This window comes from Oncorhynchus tshawytscha, linkage group LG08 (assembly GCF_018296145.1).
Source record: "Oncorhynchus tshawytscha isolate Ot180627B linkage group LG08, Otsh_v2.0, whole genome shotgun sequence".
Classification (NCBI taxonomy): domain Eukaryota; kingdom Metazoa; phylum Chordata; class Actinopteri; order Salmoniformes; family Salmonidae; genus Oncorhynchus; species Oncorhynchus tshawytscha.
Genome location: NC_056436.1, coordinates 32,097,098 through 32,122,188, shown reverse-complemented (window position 1 = coordinate 32,122,188; position 25,091 = coordinate 32,097,098). Strand labels below are relative to the sequence as shown.

The 25,091-nt window shown below is 42.8% G+C and overlaps 1 protein-coding gene across 2 annotated transcripts; it reads left to right on the top strand.

Annotated features, from left to right (window-relative positions):
• Positions 1–1,442: 1,442 nt before the first annotated feature.
• On the top strand, positions 1,443–24,066 carry LOC112256620 (sodium-dependent lysophosphatidylcholine symporter 1-B-like). 2 transcript variants are annotated; one of them, XM_024429980.2, is made up of 14 exons: positions 1,443–1,731; positions 7,093–7,221; positions 8,507–8,631; positions 15,416–15,539; positions 15,881–15,959; positions 16,060–16,229; positions 16,331–16,421; positions 16,703–16,821; positions 18,480–18,563; positions 20,883–20,966; positions 21,058–21,170; positions 21,316–21,459; positions 21,834–21,909; positions 22,199–24,066. In XM_024429980.2, the coding sequence occupies exons 1-14, from the start codon at positions 1,642–1,644 to the stop codon at positions 22,394–22,396; spliced, it is 1,626 nt and encodes a 541-aa protein (XP_024285748.1). In that variant the 5' UTR covers positions 1,443–1,641; the 3' UTR covers positions 22,397–24,066. The 2 variants fall into 2 exon arrangements, with proteins under 2 accessions (XP_024285748.1, XP_024285749.1); XM_024429981.2 differs by having other exon boundaries at positions 21,733–21,909; positions 22,199–22,381.
• The last annotated feature ends 1,025 nt before the right edge of the window (positions 24,067–25,091 follow it).

Here is a 25,091-nt window from a genome sequence, read left to right as displayed (position 1 = left end):
TCTGAATACTTATGTAAATGTGATATTTACGTTTTTTATTTATAATATATTTGCAAAATTTCTAAAAACCTGTTTTGCTTTGCCATTATCGGGTATTGTGTGTAGATTGATGAGGGGGAAAAACAATTGAATCAATTTTAGAATAAGGCTGTAACCTGACAAAATGTGGAAAAAGTCAAGGGGTCTGAATACTTATTGAATACACTGTACCTATTTAGGCAATCGCTAGCTGCTGGGCTGCACAGTCCTGGCCCCGGGGCTCTGCCATCCTGTGGGTTGTCACTCTCGCCTTGGCCTAACACACCTAAAACCAATAAGGAATGCTTCATTAAGATCCTAACGCTGAGTGGGGTGTGTTTGGTTGGGGCCCTACAGAGTGGTGGACCCCTAGGGACAGGACTGGACGACCAAGCTATTTGTGTGCAAGTAAAAAGAGCTCTACAGTACTATTAGTCCTATGATATTAGTTATATGGAAGGATTTGCTGTTTCTGTGTTTCTGTGTGTAAATGCATATTAGAGGTGTATGTGGGTTTTTTGTTTTTTGTTTTCCAATCCTTTCCCTTGGGAATTAAACAAATGTAAGGTGTGAACTTGGATGGAAATTGTGTTGAGAGAGAGTTGAGTTATTGACTAGGCTGGTGGGGGTTGGGGGTGCAGGCGGCTCGGGCTGGCTGGTTGGTCTGGCTGAAAGTTGATGTAGAGGATGTCTTAACAAAGACAATAAAAAGTATTTGTATTTTTTTCAAGCGTTGTTCATATGTTAGGCTATTGGTTAAAGGTGTAACACAATATTTATTATTGAATTACCTTTGATTTAGTTCAGTTTTATTAGTCACTTAAGCATCTTTAGAATTGATCTCTTACCTAGCTTGATGACTGTGGCCATTTTTTGCAGATTTTTTGTTCTAAATAGAGATGGTATATTTGATTGTGTAAAAATACAGGAAGTTAGCTTTAGATGCCCCCAAAAATTTGGTTGAATCATAACATCAGTGAACTTCAGGTTGGAAAGTCAGAGCTCTAGAAAGAGGCCTGTGTTCCCAACTTGGAATTCGTAGTTGGATGACCCTTCAAAACTAATTTTCCCAGTCAGAGCTCATTTGTTAAAAACCTAGCTTGATGACTGTGGGCATTTTTGCTGACTTTTAGTTGCAAATAGAGACAATATATTTGATTGTGTAAAAAATTCATGAAATTTGGTCTGGATGGCCCAAATATTCTGGGGGAGGACCCTCCAACCCGCCAGGTCATGTCCCCCCCACACTTTTAAAACCCAAAGTGCACTATGTCATAATATAAAATTGATGCAGGCAAATATTTCTGCCTATATTGTTGGCATACTATGTTTCCTTTATTGTAGGCTACCTTGCATTGAATTCCATTAGTCGCGTCAGCATATTAGTCAATTAAAGGGTTAACATGACGTCGGAGGCGTAGTATTTGAAAGCGTGGATGAATGAGCGGGGGAGGGCAAAAACGCGCTCCAAACATCCATATCAAACCAAGGAGACCAGCTTCCCAAATTGAGTGTGCAACACACAGAGCTTTGAACCGTGGCTTACTCGTGCGGTTCCAATACTGAGCGAGGAGCAAAACATTTTTTAAAGGCTTTTGAAAGAAATTATCGGTTTATAACAATATGGTGAAAGGAGAGGGCGCAGAGCAGTATTCCGCGTCAAGTCTATTACCAAAAAAAACAAGAAGTCAAGATGGAATCAAAATTGCCAAGGTAAGTGCGAGGAATTCTATTAATTAATGGCCTAAAATTATCTTCACAATAGTGTTATGTAGCCTATACGGAAATCTGCACGGTATTATTTTACTACCATGTCCACATGGATAAATATGGGCTGTATTGTAGCTTAAGTAGGCATTTTTATAATGGGTTGTTCAACACACACATTCATTGAAATATTTTCACCGTGATATCAAGATAAAATTGAGGCCGGTTTGATTAGGCTATTAAGGAAGCCGCTGTAATTGGCAGTGAGGGCATGTGATTCCATTATGTGCTATTGTAATTGGGCTAGTTACTTACTGCAGTCACGTTTCAACCGTCAAATAGCCTTCAAATGATAAGCATTTACAATGAGTGGCTTAGGTTACTGGTATAATTGTGACTAAACCATAGCTGACATAGCACACTAATGCCCTCCAGTTTCGTTGATGGGGCTTGAATTTCACCACGTTAGCGCAATCCGAGTGTTGGTCTTCAGAGAAATAAAAACTTGACCGGTTTTAAAGGGACATTCATTCATTAAACCTGTATTTTTAGCTATGATTTAATTTTGTCTGAAGGATAATGTTGACCAGCTGACGTACTCAAAATGATGTTGACCAGCTGACGTACTCAAAAGATCATACATAGACCTATTGGTGCTTTCAAGACAATTGGGAACTCTGGGGATAAAATGTGGTTGACTCATGACATCAGTGATCTTCAGGTTGGAAAGTCGGAGCTCTAGAACTAAGCCAGAGTTTCCGACTTGGAATTCGGACTTGGATGACCATTCAAAACACATTTTCCCAATCAGAACTAAAACATTTTCCCGAGTTCCCAGTTGTCCTGAATGCACTAAATTTGTCTATAATAAGAACCGAAGACAAATGTTTTACTGACGTTCACTGATATATGACGTCAGTAATTGTCTCGATGGGCCGCGTTGAAAATAACTGGGAACTCTGTACTAGAGGTGTCTGTGTCAATTTCAATTTAAGGGCTTTATTGGCATGGGAAACATATGTTAACATTGCCAAAGCAAGTGAAGTAGCTAATAAGCAATAAAAATGATCAGAAAACGGTAAACATTACTCAGAAGTTCAAAAGAATAAAGACATTTCAAATGTCATATCTAAATACAGTGTAACAATGTACGAAAGGGTACAATGGTGTTTGTTCTTCACTGGTTGCCCTTGTGGCAACAGGTCACAAATCTTGCTGCTATGATGTCACACTGGTATTTCACCCAGTAGATATGGGAGTGTATCAAAATTGGGTTTGTTTTTGAATTGTCTATTCTCTGAGAGAATTTATAAGCACAACAATTTCAAAGATTAAACTGAGTTACAGTTAATATAAGGAAATCAGTCAATGTAAATAAATTGGCTGGTTTAAGTAGGGGAATGGATCAGAAAACTAGTCACTATCTGGTGTGACCATTTGCCTCATGCAGTGTGACAAATCACCTTCACATAGAGTTGATCAGGCTGTTGATTGTGGCCTGTGGAATGTTGTCTCACTCCTCTGCAATGGCTGTGCAAAGTTGCTGGATATTGGCGGGAACTGGAACTCAGTTGTACACAGTGATCCAGAGCATCCCAAACGTGCTCAATGGGTGACATGTCTAGTGAGCGTGCAGGCCATGGAAGAACTGGGACTTTTTCAGCTACCAGGAATTGTATACAGATCTTTGTGATATGGGGCTGTTCATTATCATGCTGAAACATGAAGTGATGGCAGCGGATGAATGGCATGACAATGGGCCTCCAGGATATTTTTTTTTCCTTTAACTAGGCAAGTCAGTTAAGAACAAATTATTATTTTCAATGACGGCCTAGGAACTGTGGGTTAACTGCCTGTTCAGGGGCAGAATGACAGATTTGTACCTTGTCAGCTCAGGTATTCGATCTTGCAACCTTTTGATTACCAGTCCAACGCTCTAACCACTAGGCTACCTGCCGCCCCGATGGCAGGTAGCCTATCGTCACGGTATCTCTGTGCATTGAACTTGCCATAGATGAAATGTAATTCTGTTTGTAGCTAATGCCTGTCCATACCATAACCCCACCGCCACCATGGGGCACTCTGTTCACAACATTGACATCAGCAAACTGCTCGCCCACACAACGCCATACACGCGGTCTTCCCTCTGCCATGCACAGTTGAAATTGGGATTCAGCCGTGAAGGGCACACTTTTCCAGCGTGCCAATGGCCATTAAAGGTGAGCATTTGCCCAATGAAGTCGGTTACGACACCGAAGTACAGTCAGGTCAAAACCCTGGTGAGGACGACAAGCACGCAGATTAGCTTCTTTGAGACTGTTTCTGACACCTTGTGCTGAAATTCTTCGGTTGTGATGAAACTCTGGGTTTGCAATGGCTGGGCTCAGACGATCCCGCAGGTGAAGAAGCCTGATCTGGACCTCCTTGGCTGGCATAGTTACAAGTGGTCTGCTGTTGTGAGGCCTGTTGGACCTACTGCCATTCTCTTAAATGACATTGGTAGAGAAAAGAATATTCAATTCTCTGGAAAAAGCTCTGGTGTACATTCCTGCAGTCAGCATGCCAATTGCACACTCCCTCATAACGTGAGACATCTGTGGCATTGTTGTGTTACACAACTGCACATTTTTTAAATGGCCTTTTATTGTACCCAGCTTAATCAGCTTCTTGATATGCCACACCTGTCAGGTGGATGGATTTACAGCATCTTGGCAAAGAAGTGCTTACTAACAAGGATGTAAACAAATTTGTGCACAATGTGAGAAATTAGCTTGTTGCATTTGGAAGTACCTCTGCCAAATGCAGAGGTACTGCATTTATATTTTGGTGTGTGGATAGATATCTATCTCATGACCAAGAGTATGTGGACACTTGCTTATTGAACATCTCATTCCAAAATAATGGGCATTAATATGAAGTTGGTCCCCAACTGCTATAACAGCCTCCACTCTTCTGGGAAGGCTTTGCACTACATGTTGGAACATTGCTGCAGGGACTTGCTTCCATTCAGCCTCGAACATTAGTGAGGTCGGGCCCTGATGTTGGGCGATTTAGGCCTGACTCGCAGTCAGCGTGCCAATTAATTCCAAAGGTGTTCAATGGGATTGAGGCATGGGGGCTGTCATACTGAAACAGGAAAGGGCCTTCCCAAAACTGTTGCTGCAGTTGGAAGCACAGAATCATCTAGAATGTCATTGTATGCTGTAGCGTTAAGTTTCCCCTTTACTGGAACTGAGGGGCCTAGCCTGAACTATGAAACACATCCCCAGGCCATTATTCCTTCTCCACCAAACTTTACAGTTGGCACTATGCATTGGGGCAGGTAGCATTCTCCTGGCATCTGCCAAACCCAGACTGCCAGATGGGGAAACATGATTCATCACTCTAGAGAACGCGTTTCCTCTGCTTCAAAGGCGGCGAGCTTTACACCACTCCAGCTGACGCATGGCATTGTGCATGGTGATCTTATGCTTGTAGAGCTGCTCGGGCATGGAAACCCATTTCATGAAGGTCCAGACGAACAGTTATTGTGCTGATGTTCCTTCCAGAGGCAGTTTGGAACTCGTAGTGAGTGTTTCAACCGAGGACAGGCGATGTTTGTGCTACACGCTTCTGCGGTCCCATTCTGTGAGCTTGTGACCTACCACTTCGCCGTTGTTGCTCCTAGACATTTCCGATTCACAATAACCGCACTTACAGTTGACCGAGGCAGCTCTACCAGGTCAGAAATTGCGTGGCTGTGTGACCAATATTATACACCTGTCAGCAAGGCATGTGGCTGAAATAGCCTTGTCCACTATTTTGAAGGGGTGTCCATATGTATGTTCCATACACATGGTCCTACACAGGATATCTTCAGGCTGCATTCCTGAAGGCTATGTGGGATATAATTCATGTTCTATGCGGGCATATTTCACCTGGGAAAGTACTATGAATAGGTCCGAGGCGCTTATAAATACTGACAGGACGGTGTCACAATAGATACATTGGCTATTGGACTGGGTTTATTTTCTCATTGACCAGTAGGATGTTTTTGTGATTGGAAGGAAGGGTGTGTGTGTGTGCACTCCTGACTGTCTGCAGACTGCTGGGGCACTCAGGCTGCTGATGGAACATCAGAATGCCTCCTCACATAGCCAGAGCCAATCACTGCCTCCAGCACCAAGCAGAGTTGTGCAGTGACCTCCCAGTATCACACCACTTTTTAAACTCCTTGTGACCCAGACTGCATAGTCAGAAGGATTTAGTACTAATCTGATGTTAAAAATGGGATGAGGAGGGTTGTCCAATGTTGGCCTCACAATGTTGTTTTAGGGAAGTTCTATCTAAAAGGACCCATGAGGACCAACATGTGAAGCTCATAGGAGCATGTCAAATGAAAGTGAAGTCTATTTTTGAGAAACCATTTTCTATCCCAAAAATCAGGACTAAGCAAAGGCTATGATTTCTGGTCAAACAGATGGAAAATGGGTCTTAGACAACATCTAGCAGAAAGTCAAGGCATTAGAAATGCATCCAAACATAATGTTGAAGTAAAGACCCCTACCAACTAATATCAACACTTATATTTAGTTTGAGGAATTGTTTGCATACTGTATGTTTAAGAAATGTTGCCTTGTGCCATTACCAAAAACCCACATCTTAAGGGAGGATGATGACAGTTCACAAAGTAAAAAAATAAAGGTAGACCTACCAGTTTTTATTGATCAAGTCTGTTCATTATTAAGTGATAAACCAGTGTGGCTTCCCACCATACATCAGTGCAATAAGACTGATCTTAACCAGCTACAACATATCAATAGGGCTGCTTCTATCATGACTGGGTATTCACGGAGGGAGTACAGATTTTTGTTTTTGTGAAAAATGCTGGAATCGAACCACTGACAAACAGGATCCATTACAACACATTAGTGACTGTTTCCAAGGTGACACAGCACAAACTGCATGAATACATGTCAGACCTGTTCAGGTGGGAGTCTCCAACCAAGTATGAAGTGTGTGCTACTGTGTATGCTGTGATTCTTTTTTAAATTTTTTTTAGCTGTGCTAAAAGCTATGTATGCTAATGGATTTGCTTCTGTGTTTTTTTTAAATTGATTATATGGAATCCAGGACTCTCAAACTGTAGCAATTGTTAGACTATCCTGGCTAAATATATCAAAATGAAATGCCTCCCACATTTTGTCAGCTCTTAATAAAACGTCTGAGTTGGATATGGACATACAAAGAGCCCCGTATCACAACACAGCTAAATTGTGTATCAATAGCAACCCATTAAAATCCAGTGTTCTTCATTTCTGTACTTGGTGTATAACAAAACATTGTCCTGTCGTCCTGCTATGTGAGTCTTCTCTCCCTGTTCTCCAGCTGCGGGACGAAAGCGGCCGTCTATCAGTGTGCAGTAAGTTGTGCTATGCCATTGGAGGGGCTCCCTATCAGATCACTGGCAGTGCTCTGGGCTTCTTCCTCCAGATCTACCTGCTGGATGTGGCCCAGGTGAGTGAGATGGGGGTTGAGCCAGAGGGCAACACCAGGGTGGGGGACATAGAAGGCTTGGGTTAGAAGTCCCAAGCTAGGCAGCTCTATTAGTGATGTGAAGTACTTAAGTAGTACTTTTTACTTAAGTTGTTTTTGGGGGGGAATCTGTACTTTACTATTTATATTTTTGACTACATTTACTTCACTACATTCCTTAAGAAAATATTCTACTTTTTACTCTATACATTTTCCTTGACACCCAAAAGTACTCATTACATTTTGAATGCTTAGCAGGATGAGAAAATTCACGCACTTATCAAGAGAACATCCCTGGTTGTCCCTACTGCTTTTGATCTGGCGGACTCACTAAACCCACATGCTTTGTTTGTAAATTATGGCTGAATGTTGGTGTGCCTGTGGCTTTCCATAAATAAAATGGGTGTCATCTGGTTTGCTTAATATAAGGAATTTGAAATGATATTTTACTTTTGATACTGAAGTATATTTTAAACCAAATACTTTTACTCAAGTAGGATTTTACTGGGTGACTTTTACTTGAGTCATTTTCTATTAAGGTATATTTACTTTTACTCAAGTATGATAGTTGGGTACTTTTTCAACTACTGATCTCTATATAGGCACTGTAATAAATCCCCAAGATAAAGAGCACAGTACGTCAGTGTTCCAGTCAGTTCCTAGGGCAGAACTGAAAATGAGAGTTCACGTTCAGCATTTCAGTATCCAACTAATGAGCTTTGTACTGTATCAGTCCTTGTCTTGAAATTGTCATTTAAAGCACAACAGAAAGTCAGTGTATATATTTTGTCTAATTTATTTTCTGACTACTGTAACATTTCTGAGCTCACTGTCACTAAAGTAAAAGGGGAACTGATGATTTTAAGGGGAAGGCCAAAGAGCTGGTTTCATTTTGCCAGCCTCTGGCATGACTCATCTAGTGAAGCAGTTTAACTCTGACTCCCACTGCTTTGCTTTCTCTCAATTAGCAAGTGATAAACTGTGCACACTGAATACAACACATTCAACCAGAGATAATGAGCTCCTTGGAATTGTCTTAAACACAATGTTCCAATGGTAATGTTGTCAATGTATCCCTGACTGTCCTTACACAACCTTGGCAACTCTCCAAATGTCATCTTGTTGTTAGTCATAAGATGCAAAAGATGGCTTTTTATTTCTGTGTCAAGGCCACTCCTGTGAGGAGAGGTGATGGCTGACGTCTGTGGTTGTAGTGGTCTGACAGACAATTATTTCTCTCTCTCCTTTCATCTCTCTCTCTCCATAGCTGGACACATTCTATGCCTCTATCATTTTGTTTGTGGGCCGGGCCTGGGATGCAGTGACAGACCCAACGGTGGGCTTCCTGGTGAGCCGGAGCAGATGGACCCGGTGTGGCCGGATGATGCCCTGGTAGGTGCCTCGGTCACACAGTGGACATCCTTACAGCAGGCAGGAATGAAAGAGGAAATGTTAACCAAAAGGGGACATAAACAAGAATAGGATATTGAATGGAGGAAGGGGGAGAGGAGTCATTCAGAAATTAAAAGCATAACCTCTCGCCACGCCTCGAGGGAGAACAGCACAGTAGTTGAAATTGAAGTATGGGTGGTAATCGTGACAACGAAGCTGAAATGAAATGGATTGAATAGAGAGAACAGGCTGTCACTGATATGCATAACGTGTTCTCTATTCGACCTCTGTATCCACTGATGCGTTTACTCTATCTTTATCTGCAGTTGGGTACTGTCTGTCTTGGATTGTAGTAGCTTTTAACTTCTCCTCTGGGTGCAAACCAGGACAGACTGGAATGAGGCTAAATCTTATTTTAGTTTGTTTTAGAATACCCAGGTGGTTTCCTTTTTCTTCTGAGCTACCACTGAGGTTCCACAAAGCTCTGGGTGGTAAAAATGCTATGAATTTTGCCCCAGATGCCCTAATCGAGACTGTTAAGCCAAGTGGTGGGTGGTATGTGTCAGGAATGGAAGAGAGCGGTGAGTTCCCTCTAAAGTAATAGGAGTGAGTACAACCTCCCAGAATGGCCGTCACTAGTTGATGAAACCAGAGCGCCAGTGTCACACACTGATCATCTAAACACATGAGCATTGCATATAAGATTCGGCAATGCTACTGCTAAAGCAATCCTCGTGTCAAAAAACACCGTTGTTAACCATATCGGTTTTGTTGCTAGGTGTGCTCTATCAAGGCAAAAGTATTTTTATTTGACATTTGGTTGTAGGAATTCCATTACGGCAGTTATATTACATTGTGAGACAGTTGTTTGTAAAGAGATGATCTCGATGGTGTTAGATCCTCTAACAGCATTCTACCCCTGCTACCTAGCACTTTGCAGCCTACTTTATATGCACCTGTGAAACTCTATGACCCCATGTGGTCAAGAGAAACACTGATCCCTGACACCTCTCTGGCCTTTGGGTGCTGCGACTGTGTGACCATGCACAGACCAAAGTTATTTAAACCAGAGGGAACATGGTTACCACTGCTATATAACATATTAATGTGTATTTTCACATACTCCTCTACAAGAGGACAGAGTGAAATTGTGGTTAAAATGTATATTTGGCATTATATTCACTGTCTAGGAATTTTGTCGACAGAGATGATTCATGATAAGGTAGCTGGATTTGCTTGATATCTTAAGACCCTGTGAGTAATGTAGGATGCCAGGTGGGGAGAACTGGCTTCTCCCCCTCTGATTGGTCCAACCCTCAACACACCACTGGATTTAGGCCAATGGATGGCCTGAAGTGTGTGTGATTCCAGAATGGCAGATGGGGAGGGGGCTTGCCTAATTCAGAGAAGTTACCACAGGTCAAGTAGAGGGGAGATTCAGATTCTTGGCTGCTTGTCAATGAGGTGGGTCATTGTTAGGTGGCAGTTTTCTGACCTGTACAAACCACCACAAAGCCCCCAGCATGCTATCTGCACCTTAGCATAGACTAGGAGATTGAGATGTCTTCCCCACTAATCAATAATGCATTTTTTTTAAACTAAACCTTGACTAAAGCTCTTTTCCCATCTGAATGCTCCAGCCTTTTTATTTGGCACTATATGTGGAAGATATTTTTCCCAGAATTGTATTGATTAGTCCTAAACACTGGAATTCTAGAACCTCTTCCATGTATCCACCTGCAAGACCGACGGATAGCTGTATGATTAAATAATCATCTGATTGGTTGTGATTTAAAAATTACATCAAAAGGATCATTGTTATAAGAGGGAACACAATGTTATCTTAATGGGCTCTGCTGATCAGTACTTTAATAGTTTCGCTTTTTAAATATTGTGATATTGATAAGACAATGTTGACAACTTGAACAAGCAAATTAATGGTTCTCACAGGCAGATGATCCAGTCTGCAAAATAAAACCTTGAGCCTTTTCCTCTCTCGTCTTGCCCTACCCCCTGAGGTGGGTTGTGTATGTCTTTGCTTCAAGGTCATTGGTGTTGGGCTGCCGTTGTGCTCATGCTGTGAGCTTTGTGTATTAAACCGGAGTGACGGTTTAAAAATGCAGACAATCATGGAGAAATCTGACCTCTATTCCCAGTCAGATCAGCCTATTGAGACTCATTAACCCCATTGTCAGCCCACATAGGCTAAGGAAGAAGATGGAGGGGGATTATCCAGTTCAGTTTGTGTGGGCTGCAGAGGATGGGCCATTCCCTTTGACTGGCCATTTTGTGAGTGGGGTCATCATGTCTGACAAACATGCATATTCAGTTAATTTAGCTGATTCACCCCCTGAGGACTGTAGGCACCATAATTGCAGGTCAAGCATAGATTATGGATATAAAGAAACATTACTTATTAGCAAGAGATTGTTATAAAGTATTAATGCAGTTGTAGTGATTTAAAACACTTGGCAGATGAGCATGCAATGTTACAGCAACCACTGTTCTCAACTGTGGCTTTTGCAGGGACAAGTGATGGGATGAGACAAATGGAATGCCCACTGCCCTGCAGGCATAGAAATGTCTTTGTTGATACATATTTGTCTCCAAAATACCCTGCCAGCAATGCCCCTGACTTCTATTATTTCGAGTGGACTGGTCTGCTGGAAACCCAGTAGTGCTGGGGTCTCCAACCTTTTCTAGCATGGTAGCTACTTTCAGATACATTCACATTCTTCTCTTCCCTGCAACTCTTCCCTGGGTCTTTGGTGTATAATGTGTTTTCTATCAATATACCTGGTAATCTAATGGTTAATAAAGAATTTTATGGGGCCTGTCATGCCAAATAATCTTTAGTATTTTTGAATTTGGAGTTTTTTGGAGTTTTATTCTTCCTGGTTAGATTTTTTTGTTTTCTACTCAATATAACAATTATTCATAGAGAAACAGCGAAAAGGAATGTTCTGAGTCATGTCAATGCTGAAATCACATCAGAAGACGATTGTTTGGGAAAAAACGATCACATTTAGATTTTTTGGGGTGTAATTCCCCTTAACAATTGCAAATCAAATGAAATTTTACTGTTCAGATACACGTGTTTAGCAGATGTTACTGTGGGTGTAGCTTCTAGCTCCGACAGTGCAGTAATATCTAACAGTTTCACAACATATACACATAAATAAATCTAAGGAAAGGGTTAAGAATATACAGTTGAAGTCCAAAGTTTACATACCAAATACATTTAAACTAAGGTTTTCATAATTCCTGACATTTTAATCCTAGTAAAAAATCCCTGTCTTGGGTCAGTTAGGAACACTGCTTTATTTTAAGAATGTTAAATGTCAGAATAATAGTAGTGATTGCTGGTAGCATTGCCTTTAAATTGTTGGGTCAAATGTTTCAGGTAGCCTTCCACAAGCTACCCACAATAAGTTGGGTGAATTTTGGCTCATTCCACCTGACAGAGCTGGTGTAACTGAGTCAGGTTTGTAGGCCTCCTTACTCGCACATGCTTCTTCAGTTCTGCCCACAATTTTTTTTATAGGATTGAGGTCAGGGCTTTGCAATGGCCACTCCAATTCCTTGACTTTGTTGTCCTTAAGCCATTTTGCCACAACTTTGGAAGTATGCTTAGGGTCATTGTCCATTTGGAAGACCCATTTGTGACCAAGCTTTAACTTTCTGACTGATATCGACATAATTGTCTGGGTGGACCATTTCAGTTTGTTAGTGACATGTACGCTGAGGAACTTGAAGCTTTCCAACTTCTCCACTGCGGTCCCATCAATGTGGATCAGGGGGTGCTCCCTCTGCTGTATCCTGTAGTCCACGATCATCTGCTTAGTTTTGTTGACGTTGTGTGAGGTTATTTTCCTGGCACCACACTCTGAGCCCTCACCACCTCCCTGAAGTCTGTCTCATCGTTGTTGGTAATCAAGCCTACTACTGTTGTCTGTAAGCTTGATGATTTGCGTTGGAGGCGTGCTTGGCCATGCAGTCATGGGTGAACAGGGAGGACAGGAGGGGGGCTGAGCATGCACCCTTGTGGGGCCCCAGTGTTGAGGATCAGCGAAGAGGTGTTTCCTACCTTCACCACCTTAAGGTGACCCGTCAGGAAGTCCAGGACCCAGTTGCACAGGGTGGGGTTCAGACCCAGGGCCTTGAGCATGATGATGAGCTTGTACTATGGTGTTGAATGCTGAGCTATAGTTAATGAACAGCATTCTTACATAGGTATGCCTCTTGTCCAGATGGGACAGGGCAGTGTGGTGGCGATTGCGTTCTGTGGCTCTATTGGGGCGGTAAGCAAATTGAAGTGGGTTTAGGGTGGCCGGTAAGGTGGAGGTGATATGATCCTTGACTAGTCTCTCAAGGCACTTCATGAGGACAGAGGTGAGTGCTACGGGGTGATAGTAATTTCGTTCAATTACATTTGCTTTTAGGTACAGGGACAATGGTGGCCATCTTGAAGCATGTGGGAACAGACTGGGATAGGGAGAGATTGAATATAGCTGTAAACGCCAGCCAGCTGGTCTGCGCATGCTGTGAGGACACGGCTAGAGATATCATCTGGGCCAACAGCCTTGCGAGGGTTAACACGCTTAAATGTCTTACTCACGGCCGCCACGGCAAAGTAGTCCTTGATAGCGGGCCGCGTCGGTGGCACTGTATTCGCCTCAAAGCGAGGGACGGTTTTCAGCTTGTACGGAAGGTGTCGGTGTCTGTGGCGTGGCATTCCTTTTATAATCCGTGATTGTCTGTAGACCCTGCCACATGCGTCTCATGTCTGAGCCGTTGTACTGGGACTCAACTTTGTCCTTTTACCGACGATTAGCCTGATTGCTTGCGGCGGGAATAATTACACTGTTTATATTATTCCATATTCCCAGTCTTCTTGCCCTGGTTAAATAGTTTTTCGTGCCTTCAGTTTTGTGCAAATGCTCCCATCTATACATGGTTTCTGTTTGGGGTAGGTTTAAATGGTCACGGTGGGTGCCACAACTCCTATGCACTTCCTGATAAACTCATTCACCGGATCAGTATATGTGTCAATATTATTTTCTGAAGCTACTCTGGACATATCCCAGTCCGCGTGATCAAAACGAGTGAGAGATGTGTGTTTAGCAATGAGGCCTACTGCTGCGGAACACAGCATGGCAGAGTTTGCAAAACAATGACCTAATTAATCATGATCTAGTTCTGTCAAGGAAGCCAACTTTGCAGTTTACATTTCATTGAAGGTTTTTGGGGAAAGGCTGTCTACCCACAAGATGCCGGGTATCATTAACATTGCTAATTGGCTACATACTGACTGATGGACAACTGTACGCACCAAACAGACAGAAGGGCAATATTTCTGGAAATTAATTGGCAGATATTGTTACATTTGGCTTTTTAAGCTAATGGTGGCTAACCAGGGGTGGGATAATGTTGCTTTGGACGGTAGCCGTGAGCTCTGTTTTGAGATAGAATGCATGTACTTTCAGAATATTGTTGCGCTACTGGTCTATGCGTTGGAAGACCACTGCAGTAGTGGATCCTTTCTCTACGGATTTTCTGCTTTTCTAGCTGGCGTGGATTGGTTTGCTGGTCAGGTGTATTGTGCCTGTCGAGTAGAGTGAGGCGAGTAGTATGGCGCCACCACAAGGACAGCCCACCACAGTCTCCCCGTCGGCAGGCATAGTGCAGAGAGAAGGGCCACATTGAGCCCATTCTGAGCCCCTTCTCCATACACAGCCCCAAACAGGGGATTAAGGGTTATAGATCTCAATGCAGAGAAAGAATGAATAAAAAGGGGAATGTAAAAATAAAATAGAAAACGACATGGTTCAAGGGCTCCTGAGTGGTGCAGCGGTCTAACACACTGCATCTCAGTGCTTGAGGCATCACTACAGACACCATAGTTCGAATCCAGGCTGTATTACAACTGGCTGTTATTGGGAGTCCCATAGGGCGGCGCACAATTAGCCCAAAGTTGTCCGGATTTGGCCTGTGTTGGCCATCATTGTAAATAAGTATTTGTTAACTGACTTGCCTAGTTAAATTTTAAGTTAAATACTTTATATACTAAATATAAATGCAACATGTAAATTCTTCCATGAGGTGCAATTTTCTGTTTTTATTTCAGCTCATGGAAGAATTTACATGTTGCATTTATATTTAGTATATAAAGTATCTAACTTATTAAAATTTAACATCTTCTTTCTCTACAAATTTGTGCAGAAATGTGTTTGCATTTCTCCTTTGCCAAGATATTCCATCCACCTGACAGGTGTTGCATATCAAGTGGTCTAAGGCACTGCATCTCAGTGCTAGAGGCGTCACTACAGACCCTGGTTCAATCCCGGGCTCTATCACAACTTGCCTAGTTAAATCAAATTTAAAAAATGCCCCCAAGGATCACTCATGGCTACACCCCTGCCCAGTCATGTGAAATCTCTAGATTAGGGCCTAATGAATTTATTTCAATTGACTGATTTCCCTATGAGCTGTAATTCAGTAAATTGGTTGTTTCTAATATTTTTGGTCAGTGTTCGTATATTTCAACCCTATGCAGATGACATGTTAGTGCAAAAAATCTGGTAGCACTACTGCCATCACTACCAGGTGCCACACTTAGCCTGGCAGGGACTCATGGAAATCATAATTGTGAGAACATATATTTACTGCTTCAATACTGTAAACTTTATTTTATTTTAAATCGTATATCATATTTTCTCCAGTCAGAGATGAAATAGACCTACTTAGACACAAACATTCAAATGCTCCTCTGTTTTCCTCACAGGATCCTCATCTCCACTCCCTTTGCAGTACTCACGTACTTCCTGATCTGGTATGTCCCTTCAGTGGAGCAGTGGAAGGTCCTGTGGTATCTGATCTTCTACTGCCTATTCCAGTCTCTGCAGACGGTCAGTCTCCCCTATATATATACACACACACACACACTATTGTTAGTGAACAAATGTGTTATTAATAAGAGGGGGCACATGTTCCAATACATTGCTCCTCAATCCCCATTGAGCTGTGATATGGTCCCATGGTTGTAATTAAACAATATATTTGTGTGTGGAGGGGTGGTAGATCTGCTTTAATGTGGGTTCTATCAATATAATTGTCATTTCGAATTGCTTTTTTTAATACTTTTTCCAACCATCCCTACCCTGATTGGAGTAAACTAACAGACGATACTTTTACTTCTACTACTACATACAGCTATTTTGTGCCAGGAATTGATTGTTTTTGTGTGCAGTGCTTCCATGTGCCATACTCAGCGCTCACCATGTTCATCAGCATGGACCAGAAAGAGAGAGACTCTGCCACGGCCTACCGTAAGTCATCCTGTACATCTTTGCAGTTATGTAGCATCTCATGTGGTTGTAATATGAGGTCTTCATTCTACTCTCTCTTCATCCCTTCTCTCTTGTTCAGGTATGACGGCGGAGGTGCTGGGCTCGGTGGTTGGCACAGCGATCCAGGGGCAGATTGTGGGTGGGGCGATCACCCCCTGTCTCCCGGGTAACCTGGAAGTTCTTGACAACGGTAACACCACACTGCTGGGGTCAGACGTCAACATCTCCCACATATCCCTGGATGAAACGGTGATAAGGGGACCCCAGGGATGACATGTTGTGTAACATTGTAATGGCAATGTTAGAAGTGTAATTTGACCCTAACCCTGCTCCTCCTGTCCCTCTAACAGAAACAAGCCTACCTCATTGCCTCAGCAGTCATCTGTGTCATATATGTTCTCTGTGCAGCAGTCCTGTTCCTGGGAGTCAGAGAGCAGGAAGGTGTGAATTGATTAATGGAAATTGTTTAAATTTTATTACCATTAATGACATCAAATATACTTCTCATATTTAGAGTACAACAGCTTTGTATGTTATCCTTTCTTTTTCCTCTCAACCCTAAAATGTTCCAAGAATTCTTTGTTCCAAATAACTAGAAGAGGGCCACATTTTGGCAGTCAGTAAAAGTGCTTGTCTCTCATCCATGACATCATAAGTCTTCAGCTGATGTTTGGCACAGTGCATCTAATCTGTTTTAATCACCATCTTTGTTTTGGTCATAGAGTGCGGGCGTCTGAAGACAGAGCCCATGTCGTTCTTTGAGGGCATGAGGATGGTGATGGGATATGGACCGTATGTCAAACTGGTCATGGGATTCCTCTTCACGTCGCTGGCCTTCATGGTGACTCATACTCCTAGAATGGGATACAGTTGCACCAAAACTGATTTATGACAAGCTATAGGCTGTGTAACCCTGGTGTTTGCTGTATGTACAGTTGAAGTCAGGAGTTCACATACACCTTAACCAAATACATTTAAACTCAGTTTTTCACAATTCCTGACATTTAATCCTAGTAAAAATTCCCAGTCAGTTAGGATCACCACTTTATTTAAAGAATGTGAAATGTCAGAATAATAGGAGAGAATCTTTTTTTATTTCATCACATTCCCAATGGATCAGAAGTTTACATGCACTCAATTAGTATTTGGTAGCATTACCTTTTTAAATTGTTTAACTTGGGTCAAACGTTTCGGGTAGCCTTCCACAAGCTTCCCACAATAAGTTGGGTGAATTTGGCCCATTACTCCTGACAGAGCTGGTGTAACTGAGCCAGGTTTGTAGGCCTCCTTGCTCGCACACGCTTTTTCAGTTCTGCCCGCAACATTTTCTATAGGATTGAGGTAAGGGCTTTGTGATGGCCACTCCAATACCTTGACTTTGTTGTCCTCAAGCCATTTTGCCACAACTTTGGAAGTATGCTTGGAGTCATTGTCCATTTGGAAAACCCATTTGCGACCAAGCTTTAACTTCCTGACTGATGTCTTGAGATGTTTCAATATATCCACATAATTTCCCCCCCTCATGATGCCATCTATTTTGTGAAGTGCACCAGTCCCTCCTGCAGCAAATCACCCCACAACATGATGCTGCCACCCCTGTGCTTCACGGTTGGGATGGTGGTCTTTGTGCTTGCAAGCCTCCCCCGTTTTCCTCCAAACATAACGGTCATTATGGCCAAACAGTTCTATTTTTGTTTCATCAGACCAGAGGACATTTCTCCAAAAAGTATGATTCTTGTCCCCATGTGCAGTTGCAAACCGTAGTCTGGCTTTTTTATGGCGGTTTTGGAGCCGTGGCTTCTTCCTTGCTGAGCGGCCTTTCAGCTTATGTCGATATAGACACTCGTTTTACTGTGGATATAGATACTTTTGTACCTGTTTCCACCAGCATCTTTACAAGGTCCTTTGCTGCTGTTCTGGGATTGATTTGCACTTTTCGCACCAAATTACGTTCATCTCTCCTTCCCGAGTGGTATGACAGCTGCGTGGTCCCATGGTGTTTATACTTGCGTACTATTGTTTGTACAGAAGAATGTGGTACCTTCAGGCTTTTGGAAATTGCTCCCAAGGATGAACCATACTTCTTGAGGTCTACCATTTTCTTTCGGAGGGCTTGGCTGATTTGATTTTCCCATGATGTCAAGCAAAGAGGCACTGAGTTTGAAGGTAGGCCTTGAAATACAGGTACACCTTCAATTGACTCAGGCTAATTGACATCATTTATCAGAATGAAAATTTTCCCATCTGTTTAAAGGCACAGTAAACTTAGTGTATGTGAAATAATCTGTCTGTAAACAATTGTTGGAAAAATTACTTGTCATGCACAAAATGTCCTAACCAACTTGCCAAGACTATAGTTTGTTAACAAGAAATTGGTGGGGTGATTGAGAAACAAGTTTTAATGACTCCAATCTAAGTGTATGTAAACTTCCGACTTCAACAGTATATGACTTCCTGTATGTTCAGTGGTTGATGTGCATGTCATTGCTCTCCTTGCAGCTCCTGGAGGGGAACTTTGCCCTGTTCATCAGCTACACCATGGGCTTCAGAAATGACTTCCAGAACATTCTCCTGGTCATTATGGTAAGTCTAGGGATACCTCCCACTAGAGGTGTAACCCAAAGACATAAGTGAATGTACACTGCTCAAAAAAATAAAGGGAACACTAAAATAACACCTCCTAGATCTGAATGAATTAAATATTCTTAAATACTTTTTTCTTTACATAGTTGAATGTGCTGACAACAAAATCACACAAAAATTATCAATGGAAATTAAATGTATCAACCCATGGAGGTCTGGATTTGGAGTCTACTCAAAATTAAAGTGGAAAACCACACACTACAGGCTGATCCAACGTTGATGTAATGTCCTTAAAACAAGTCAAAATGAGGCTCAGTAGTGTGTGTGGCCTCCACGTGCCTGTATGACCTCTCTACAATGCCTGGGCATGCTCCTGATGAGGTGGCGGATGGTCTCCTGAGGGATCTCCTCCCAGACCTGGACTAAACTCCAACTCCTGGACAGTCTTGTGGTGCAACGTGGCGTTGGTGGATGGAGCGAGACATGATGTCCCAGATGTGCTCAATTGGATTCAGGTCTGGGGAACGGGCGGGCCAGTCCATAGCATCAATGCCTTCCTCTTGCAGGAACTGCTGACACACTCCAGCCACATCTCGGTACCTAATGGCAGTCAGACTACCTCTGGCGAGCACATGGAGGGCTGTGCGGCCCCCCCAAAGAAATGCCAGCCCACACCATGACTGACCCACCGCCAAACCGGTCATGCTGGAGGATGTTTCAGGCAGCAGAAAGTTCTCCACGGCGTCTCCAGACTGTCACGTCTGTCACATGTGCTCAGTGTGAACCTGCTTTCATCTGTGAAGAGCACAGGGCACCAGTGGCTAATTTGCCAATCTTGGTGTTCTCTGGCAAATGCCAAACGTCCTGCACGGTGTTGGGCTGCAAGCCCAACCCCCACCTGTGGACGTCGGGCCCTCATACCACCCTCATGGAGTCTGTTTCTGACCGTTTTGAGCAGACACATGCACATTTGTGGCCTGCTGGAGGTCCTTTTGCAGGGTTCTGGCAGTGCTCCTCCTGCTCCTCCTTGCACAAAGGCGGAGGTAGCGGTCCTGCTGCTGGGTTGTTGGCCTCCTACGGCCTCCTCCACGTCTCCTGATGTACTGGCCTGTCTCCTGGTAGCGCCTCCATGCTTTGGACACTACTCTGACAGACACAGCAAACCTTCTTGCCACAGCTCGCATTGATGTGCCATCCTGGATGAGCTGCACTACCTGAGCCACTTGTGTGGGTTGTAGACTCTGTCTCATGCTACCACTAGAGTGAAAGCACCACCAGCATTCAAAAGTGACCAAAATATCAGCCAGGAAGCATAGGAACTGAGAAGTGGTCATCACCTGCAGAACCACTCCTTTATTGGGGGTGTCTTGCTAATTGCCTATAATGTCCACCTGTTGTCTATTCCATTTGCACAACAGCATGTGAAATTTATTGTCAATCAGTGTTGCTTCTTAAGTGGACAGTTTGATTTTACAGAAGTGTGATTGATCTGGAGTTACATTGTGTATAGGTGTTCCCTTTTATTTTTCGCAGTGTATATTCTGTACATTAAGACCTGTACATTCTGTGTTGACTGAAAGGTCACCTTGTGGGGTGGCGTAACGTCTGTGGTTCCATGGTGTTTCCGTGACTGTTTGGGGGGTGGGGGGTTCCTCATGGAATGGAAAGGTTACATTTTTTGGGGGTGAAGTGGTTGTGGTCCCTGGGAACCTGTCACCCTCTCACACTATTAGAGAGAGCAGGGGTGAGAAAGGAGCACAGAGGGGCCTTTTGTTGCTCGGGCAATCTGTTAGCACCGCCATGGGAACATGCTTTGGCATTTCCTTCCAATTTACCATTCCCTCTTCTGCACCGTCACTTCTCCCTCTGCCTGAGTAGGATGTAGACCTGCCTTGCACCACCCTGGCCACTAGAGCAGGAAATGTGGGAGTTTAGAAAGGTCCTTAGTAGCCCGGTCACCAGATCTGTTTGTGATTTAGCCAACTCCTCCAACTGCCATCCATGCAAGGCTGGTTTTGGTCAGTATAGTGTTAGATATTTCTAATACTGCTGAGTGCTCAGCCACTAGCTAAACCTTGTGTGGTCTTTTGACACATGGGTTGACCACACCTCTATAAGAGGTCAAGGGTCATGGACTTCCTGCAGGTTTAAATAAAGAGCCCTTTCACATTGTGTCCTTCTCACATTTATGTTTTAGCCTATCGGTCAGTCTGACCTTTTCTGTTCCCACATTGCCCCTAGTGCTTAGATGAGTATTTTTATAGAAATGGTTCAAAAGTTAAATATCTTAATGCTATTCTTTGGTGTTTCATTTTTTAGCTCTCTGGGACTTTGTCCATTCCATTCTGGCAATGGTTCCTGACCAGATTTGGGAAGAAGACTGCAGTCTACATTGGCATCACGGTAAGCAGTGTGTGTTGTGGAGCTTCATCTCAAAGCTGGTGTGTGTATGGGGTGCTCTCTTATGGCTTATTTTATTCATGTCTCTCCGCAGTGGGCAGTGCCCTTCATGATCCTGATCGTCTGCATAGAGAGCAGTCTGATTGTGGCCTATGTGGTCTCTGTGGCAGCAGGGGTCAGTGTGGCTGCAGCTTTCCTCCTACCCTGGTAAGTAGCCTACTGTCTGAATGTACCGCTGTATACCCACAGCAACCTATAGATCTCTATCGTATCTCCAGTGTCTCTTTACGTATGTCCAGTCTATAGTGGGTCTTGCCTTTATTGTATACATTCACGTCTTTCTGTTTCTCAGGTCAATGCTCCCAGATGTGGTGGATGATTTCAAAGTGAAGAATCCAGACTCTAGTGGCCACGAGGCCATTTTCTACTCTTTCTATGTCTTCTTCACCAAGTTTGCCTCAGGAATCTCCCTCGGCATCTCCACTCTCAGTCTTGAGTAAGTGTGTTTCGTTCTCTTGCTTGTATTGTACATGATATGCTGAGCTTAGTTTGAAATCTAACTCTATTTTGCAGGACTCCTAACAGCTTAGTGAATTATATTTTTGAAATAATTGGCTAAATTCTACTGTAGGATAGCTGCATTTTCCTTGGGCCACCGGGCCACTCGTGTGGTGAACCATAACATAATCCTCACATTCATAATCAAACCAAACTGTACCTTTTTTATATCCGCTTTCTTTTCTTCTCTCTCCCTGTAAATTTTGTTCAGCTTTGCCGGCTATGTGACAAGAGGCTGCTCGCAACCTGATGCAGTGAATTTAACCCTGAAGGTGCTGGTCTCAGCTGCTCCTGTTGTTCTGATATTCCTAGGGCTGTTGATATTCAAGACCTACCCCATCGACGAGGAGAGGAGGCAAGGCAACAGGAAACTACTGCAGGCGATGCGGTGAGTCAGGCCAAACACACCCACGATTAGGGCTGATTGGGGGTATCTAAGCCAGACACTCATTGTAATGACCCAAGCTATTTTTTTTCCTAAATTAAGTGCACTGGGCAACTAAATGATCTTGCACGGGGACACTAAACTTAGTTCCTTTCTGGCATCTTTCTCTATACCTCAGCTAAATGGAAAGGACACGCTTTAAGCCTTAGCCTCTCTGCCATGAATAAGAACCATCTTGAACAAGCCAAGTCCTTTGTGTCTAACTCTTGGCTGTGTTCCTATTCTGAAACAGGGACAGCAATCAGGATTCCGATACGGAGTCCACAGAGCTTGGGAGCGTTGTGTAGGAGCCCTGAGAGAGAGGGTCCAGTCGAAAGGCCACAACTGTCCCGCGTGTTTGCACTGGCAGGCTGGAGTGTTTGGGGTTTCATTGGAACTAACAGTAGAAAAACCAGACGACACTGGCTGCTTCCTACCTGATGCTACATGAACGCAATGGCCCTTGTCTCCAAAGGATTCAACTGGCTTACAGAGACCCCTATTGGACATTCTGTGTCATCGCCCTCTCTGTGGCCTGTCTATTGCCTGCTGTACTATGTATTTGTGGTATTGGTTTATGTGTCTGTTTGCATAACAAACATTGGTTTGGGATAAAAAAAAAAATGAGGGGGGGGGGGTTACCCTTCAAATCTAACATTTGAATGATGTTTGTCTACCTGAACCAAGTATTGGCTGGGAAGCCTTTGTCAGCAGAGGAAAAAAATATTTTCCATCCAGAAAGGGTGGTCCTCATAGAGGGAAGATTTCAGTCCTCATTTTTAGGGCATACCAGTAACTTGTTCTATCTAGACTGTGTTTTATATGGTTAAGTTTTAATGTAAATAATATTCACTTATCTCGAGAGTAATACCCTCCTTTAGGGACGTGGAGAGCACATAACTGTTCCATTTCAGACAATCTTATCCATTCACTGGAATTATATTGGTGTCTTGTGGGGAAAAGGAACCTTGAAAAATAAACTAACCTTAATGAACTCATTAACATTGCCATTGATGTCTGGATTTCAGACTTCCTGTATCTAGGCTAGTTGAATTCCACCTTATTATTACTGCCTTAACACATCTTGTACTTTGGAAACCTTGTAATTGCAATGAGATTTTCTGTATAACAGTTTTTACTTCTATTTGGTCAAAGCTGTTTCTCTCACACGGTGCCAAGACCTCCCTTTTTTAAAAAGTTGACTTTGAGCATGAACAGTCCAACTTTGCCATTGGCATGCTGATTGCTGGATGTCCAACAGAGCTGTTGCCAGAGTATTTAATGTTATTTTCTCTACCATACGCCGCCTCCAATGTTATTAGAGAATTTGGCAATACATCCAACCCAGCCTCACACCTGCAGACCCCATCCCAGGATCTCAACATCCGGCTTCTTCACCTGCGGGATCGTCTGGGACCGGGCAGCTGATGAAACGGAGTATTTCTGTCTGTAATAAAGCCCTTTAGTGGGGATTTTTCTTCTGATTGGCCCGGGTCTGGCTCCCAAAGTAAGTGGGCATAGGCCCACCCATGGCTGCAGCCCTGCCCAGTCATGTGAAAGCCATAGATTTCACATGGGCCAAATTAATTTATAACAGTTGACTTATTTCCTTATGAACTGTAATTCAGTGAAAAAATTGCATGTTGCACTCATTTTTTGTTCAGTGTAGTTTGTCAGCTAAGCTAGCCACTTTTAGCTAGACTGGGTACTCAGATAAACACAAGGTCAAATCATGGCGTCAGTGATCTTCAGGTTGGAAAGTCGTAGCTCTAGAAAGAGGCCGAGTTCCCGAGATTGAATTCTGAGTTGGATGACCACTCAAATCGATTTTTTTTTTTTTCTCCTCCCCTTTTAGAATGCACTGTAGTCAGAAGTTTGAGATTTGAGTTCCAATTTGTTTTGAACTTAATCTCCAGTATGTGTTGACATCTCACAGGATTTGTTTTTGGACAGATGGGTAAGAAATGGTATCTCTGTAGCCAAATATCTTCTAACATTTTTGTTTTTAAGCATTACATGACCTGGTATCATGGTGCATTGATATACCGTTTTTGATATGCAGATTTTCTCCCAAAGTCAACCTTTAAAAAAATAAAAAAAGAACCTTGGATAGTGGGAAAACTTTCTAACGAGTTTGAGTTAACGATCTCACTTCTAACTTGAAATGTGAATGGTTTGTGTTGTGTAATGGAACAAACAATCCATTTGATTGTCTTTATTGTATGAATCTTTGAGCAGACCCAAGCCAAGTTTTCTATTTATCTGCAGTGTTGGGAAATTAATCTGAGAAATAGATCACTCTGTAGTCAGATGTTAACATAATGTCATAACAATTTTGCCTATTAAATATACAAACTATGTTTCAAGTGAGAATACGGTAGGTCTGATGCCGAAAAAGAATTACAATTATTGCCTACTTCACACTTTTTAAGTAGTGTGTAGTTGGAAAAAAGTAACTACTGAAAACACTACCAAGATCAGAAGTTAGTTCAACTACTACCAAGCTACTGCAAAATGTATTTACATTTCTAGTTGAATTGCATGAAGCGCACTACTCCCCAACACTGTTTATATGACATATCAAAACTCAGAACTCTAAAAATGATTTTTACTCGAATGTCTCAAATACTGTAATGTTTAACTTTGACAAATCCTAAACAGTGTCTATATTTTTTCCTGACGCCTCAAATTATTCTGCTGCTCAATGTTCGTTGCATAACTTACTTCATGATGAAGGCTCATTCAGTTCGCCTTGACGTTTGTTACGTTGGGATACGGTTTGTACAGAACGACACGTTTCCCCAAAACATTATTGTACGTTCTTGAACAGACTTTGAGAGAGTTATGCCACGTTCAAAATAACTCGCAAAATACAAGGTCAATAATGACGTCGTTGAACTCCAGGTCGGAAAGTCAGAGCTCTACAAAGAGCCCCGAAATTCGAGTAGGATGATCGTTGAAGTCTGTTTCCCAGTCGGAGCTCGATTTTTTTCCGAGTTCCCAGTAGTTTTGAACTCGGCATTTGCTCCGGTTTGGTGGGTGTGGCGAAGTGTATCTTGAAACACGTCACTAGATGTTTCAAGGGTTGTGGCCACGCTGTCAGCGTTACCCGTCCCCATGTTTCAACTGGTCTTCGAATGTAAAAA

What these genes read in the sequence shown, in the direction of transcription:
- LOC112256620 (XM_024429980.2), top strand. Translation starts at nt 1,642, where the DNA reads ATGGTGAAAGGAGAGGGCGCAGAGCAGTATTCCGCGTCAAGTCTATTA. An exon ending in AGACTCTGCCACGGCCTACC is followed by an intron (nt 15,960 to 16,059) that starts GTAAGTCATCCT and finishes TCTCTTGTTCAG; the next exon opens with GTATGACGGCGGAGGTGCTG. An exon ending in GGGAGTCAGAGAGCAGGAAG is followed by an intron (nt 16,422 to 16,702) that starts GTGTGAATTGAT and finishes TTTTGGTCATAG; the next exon opens with AGTGCGGGCGTCTGAAGACA.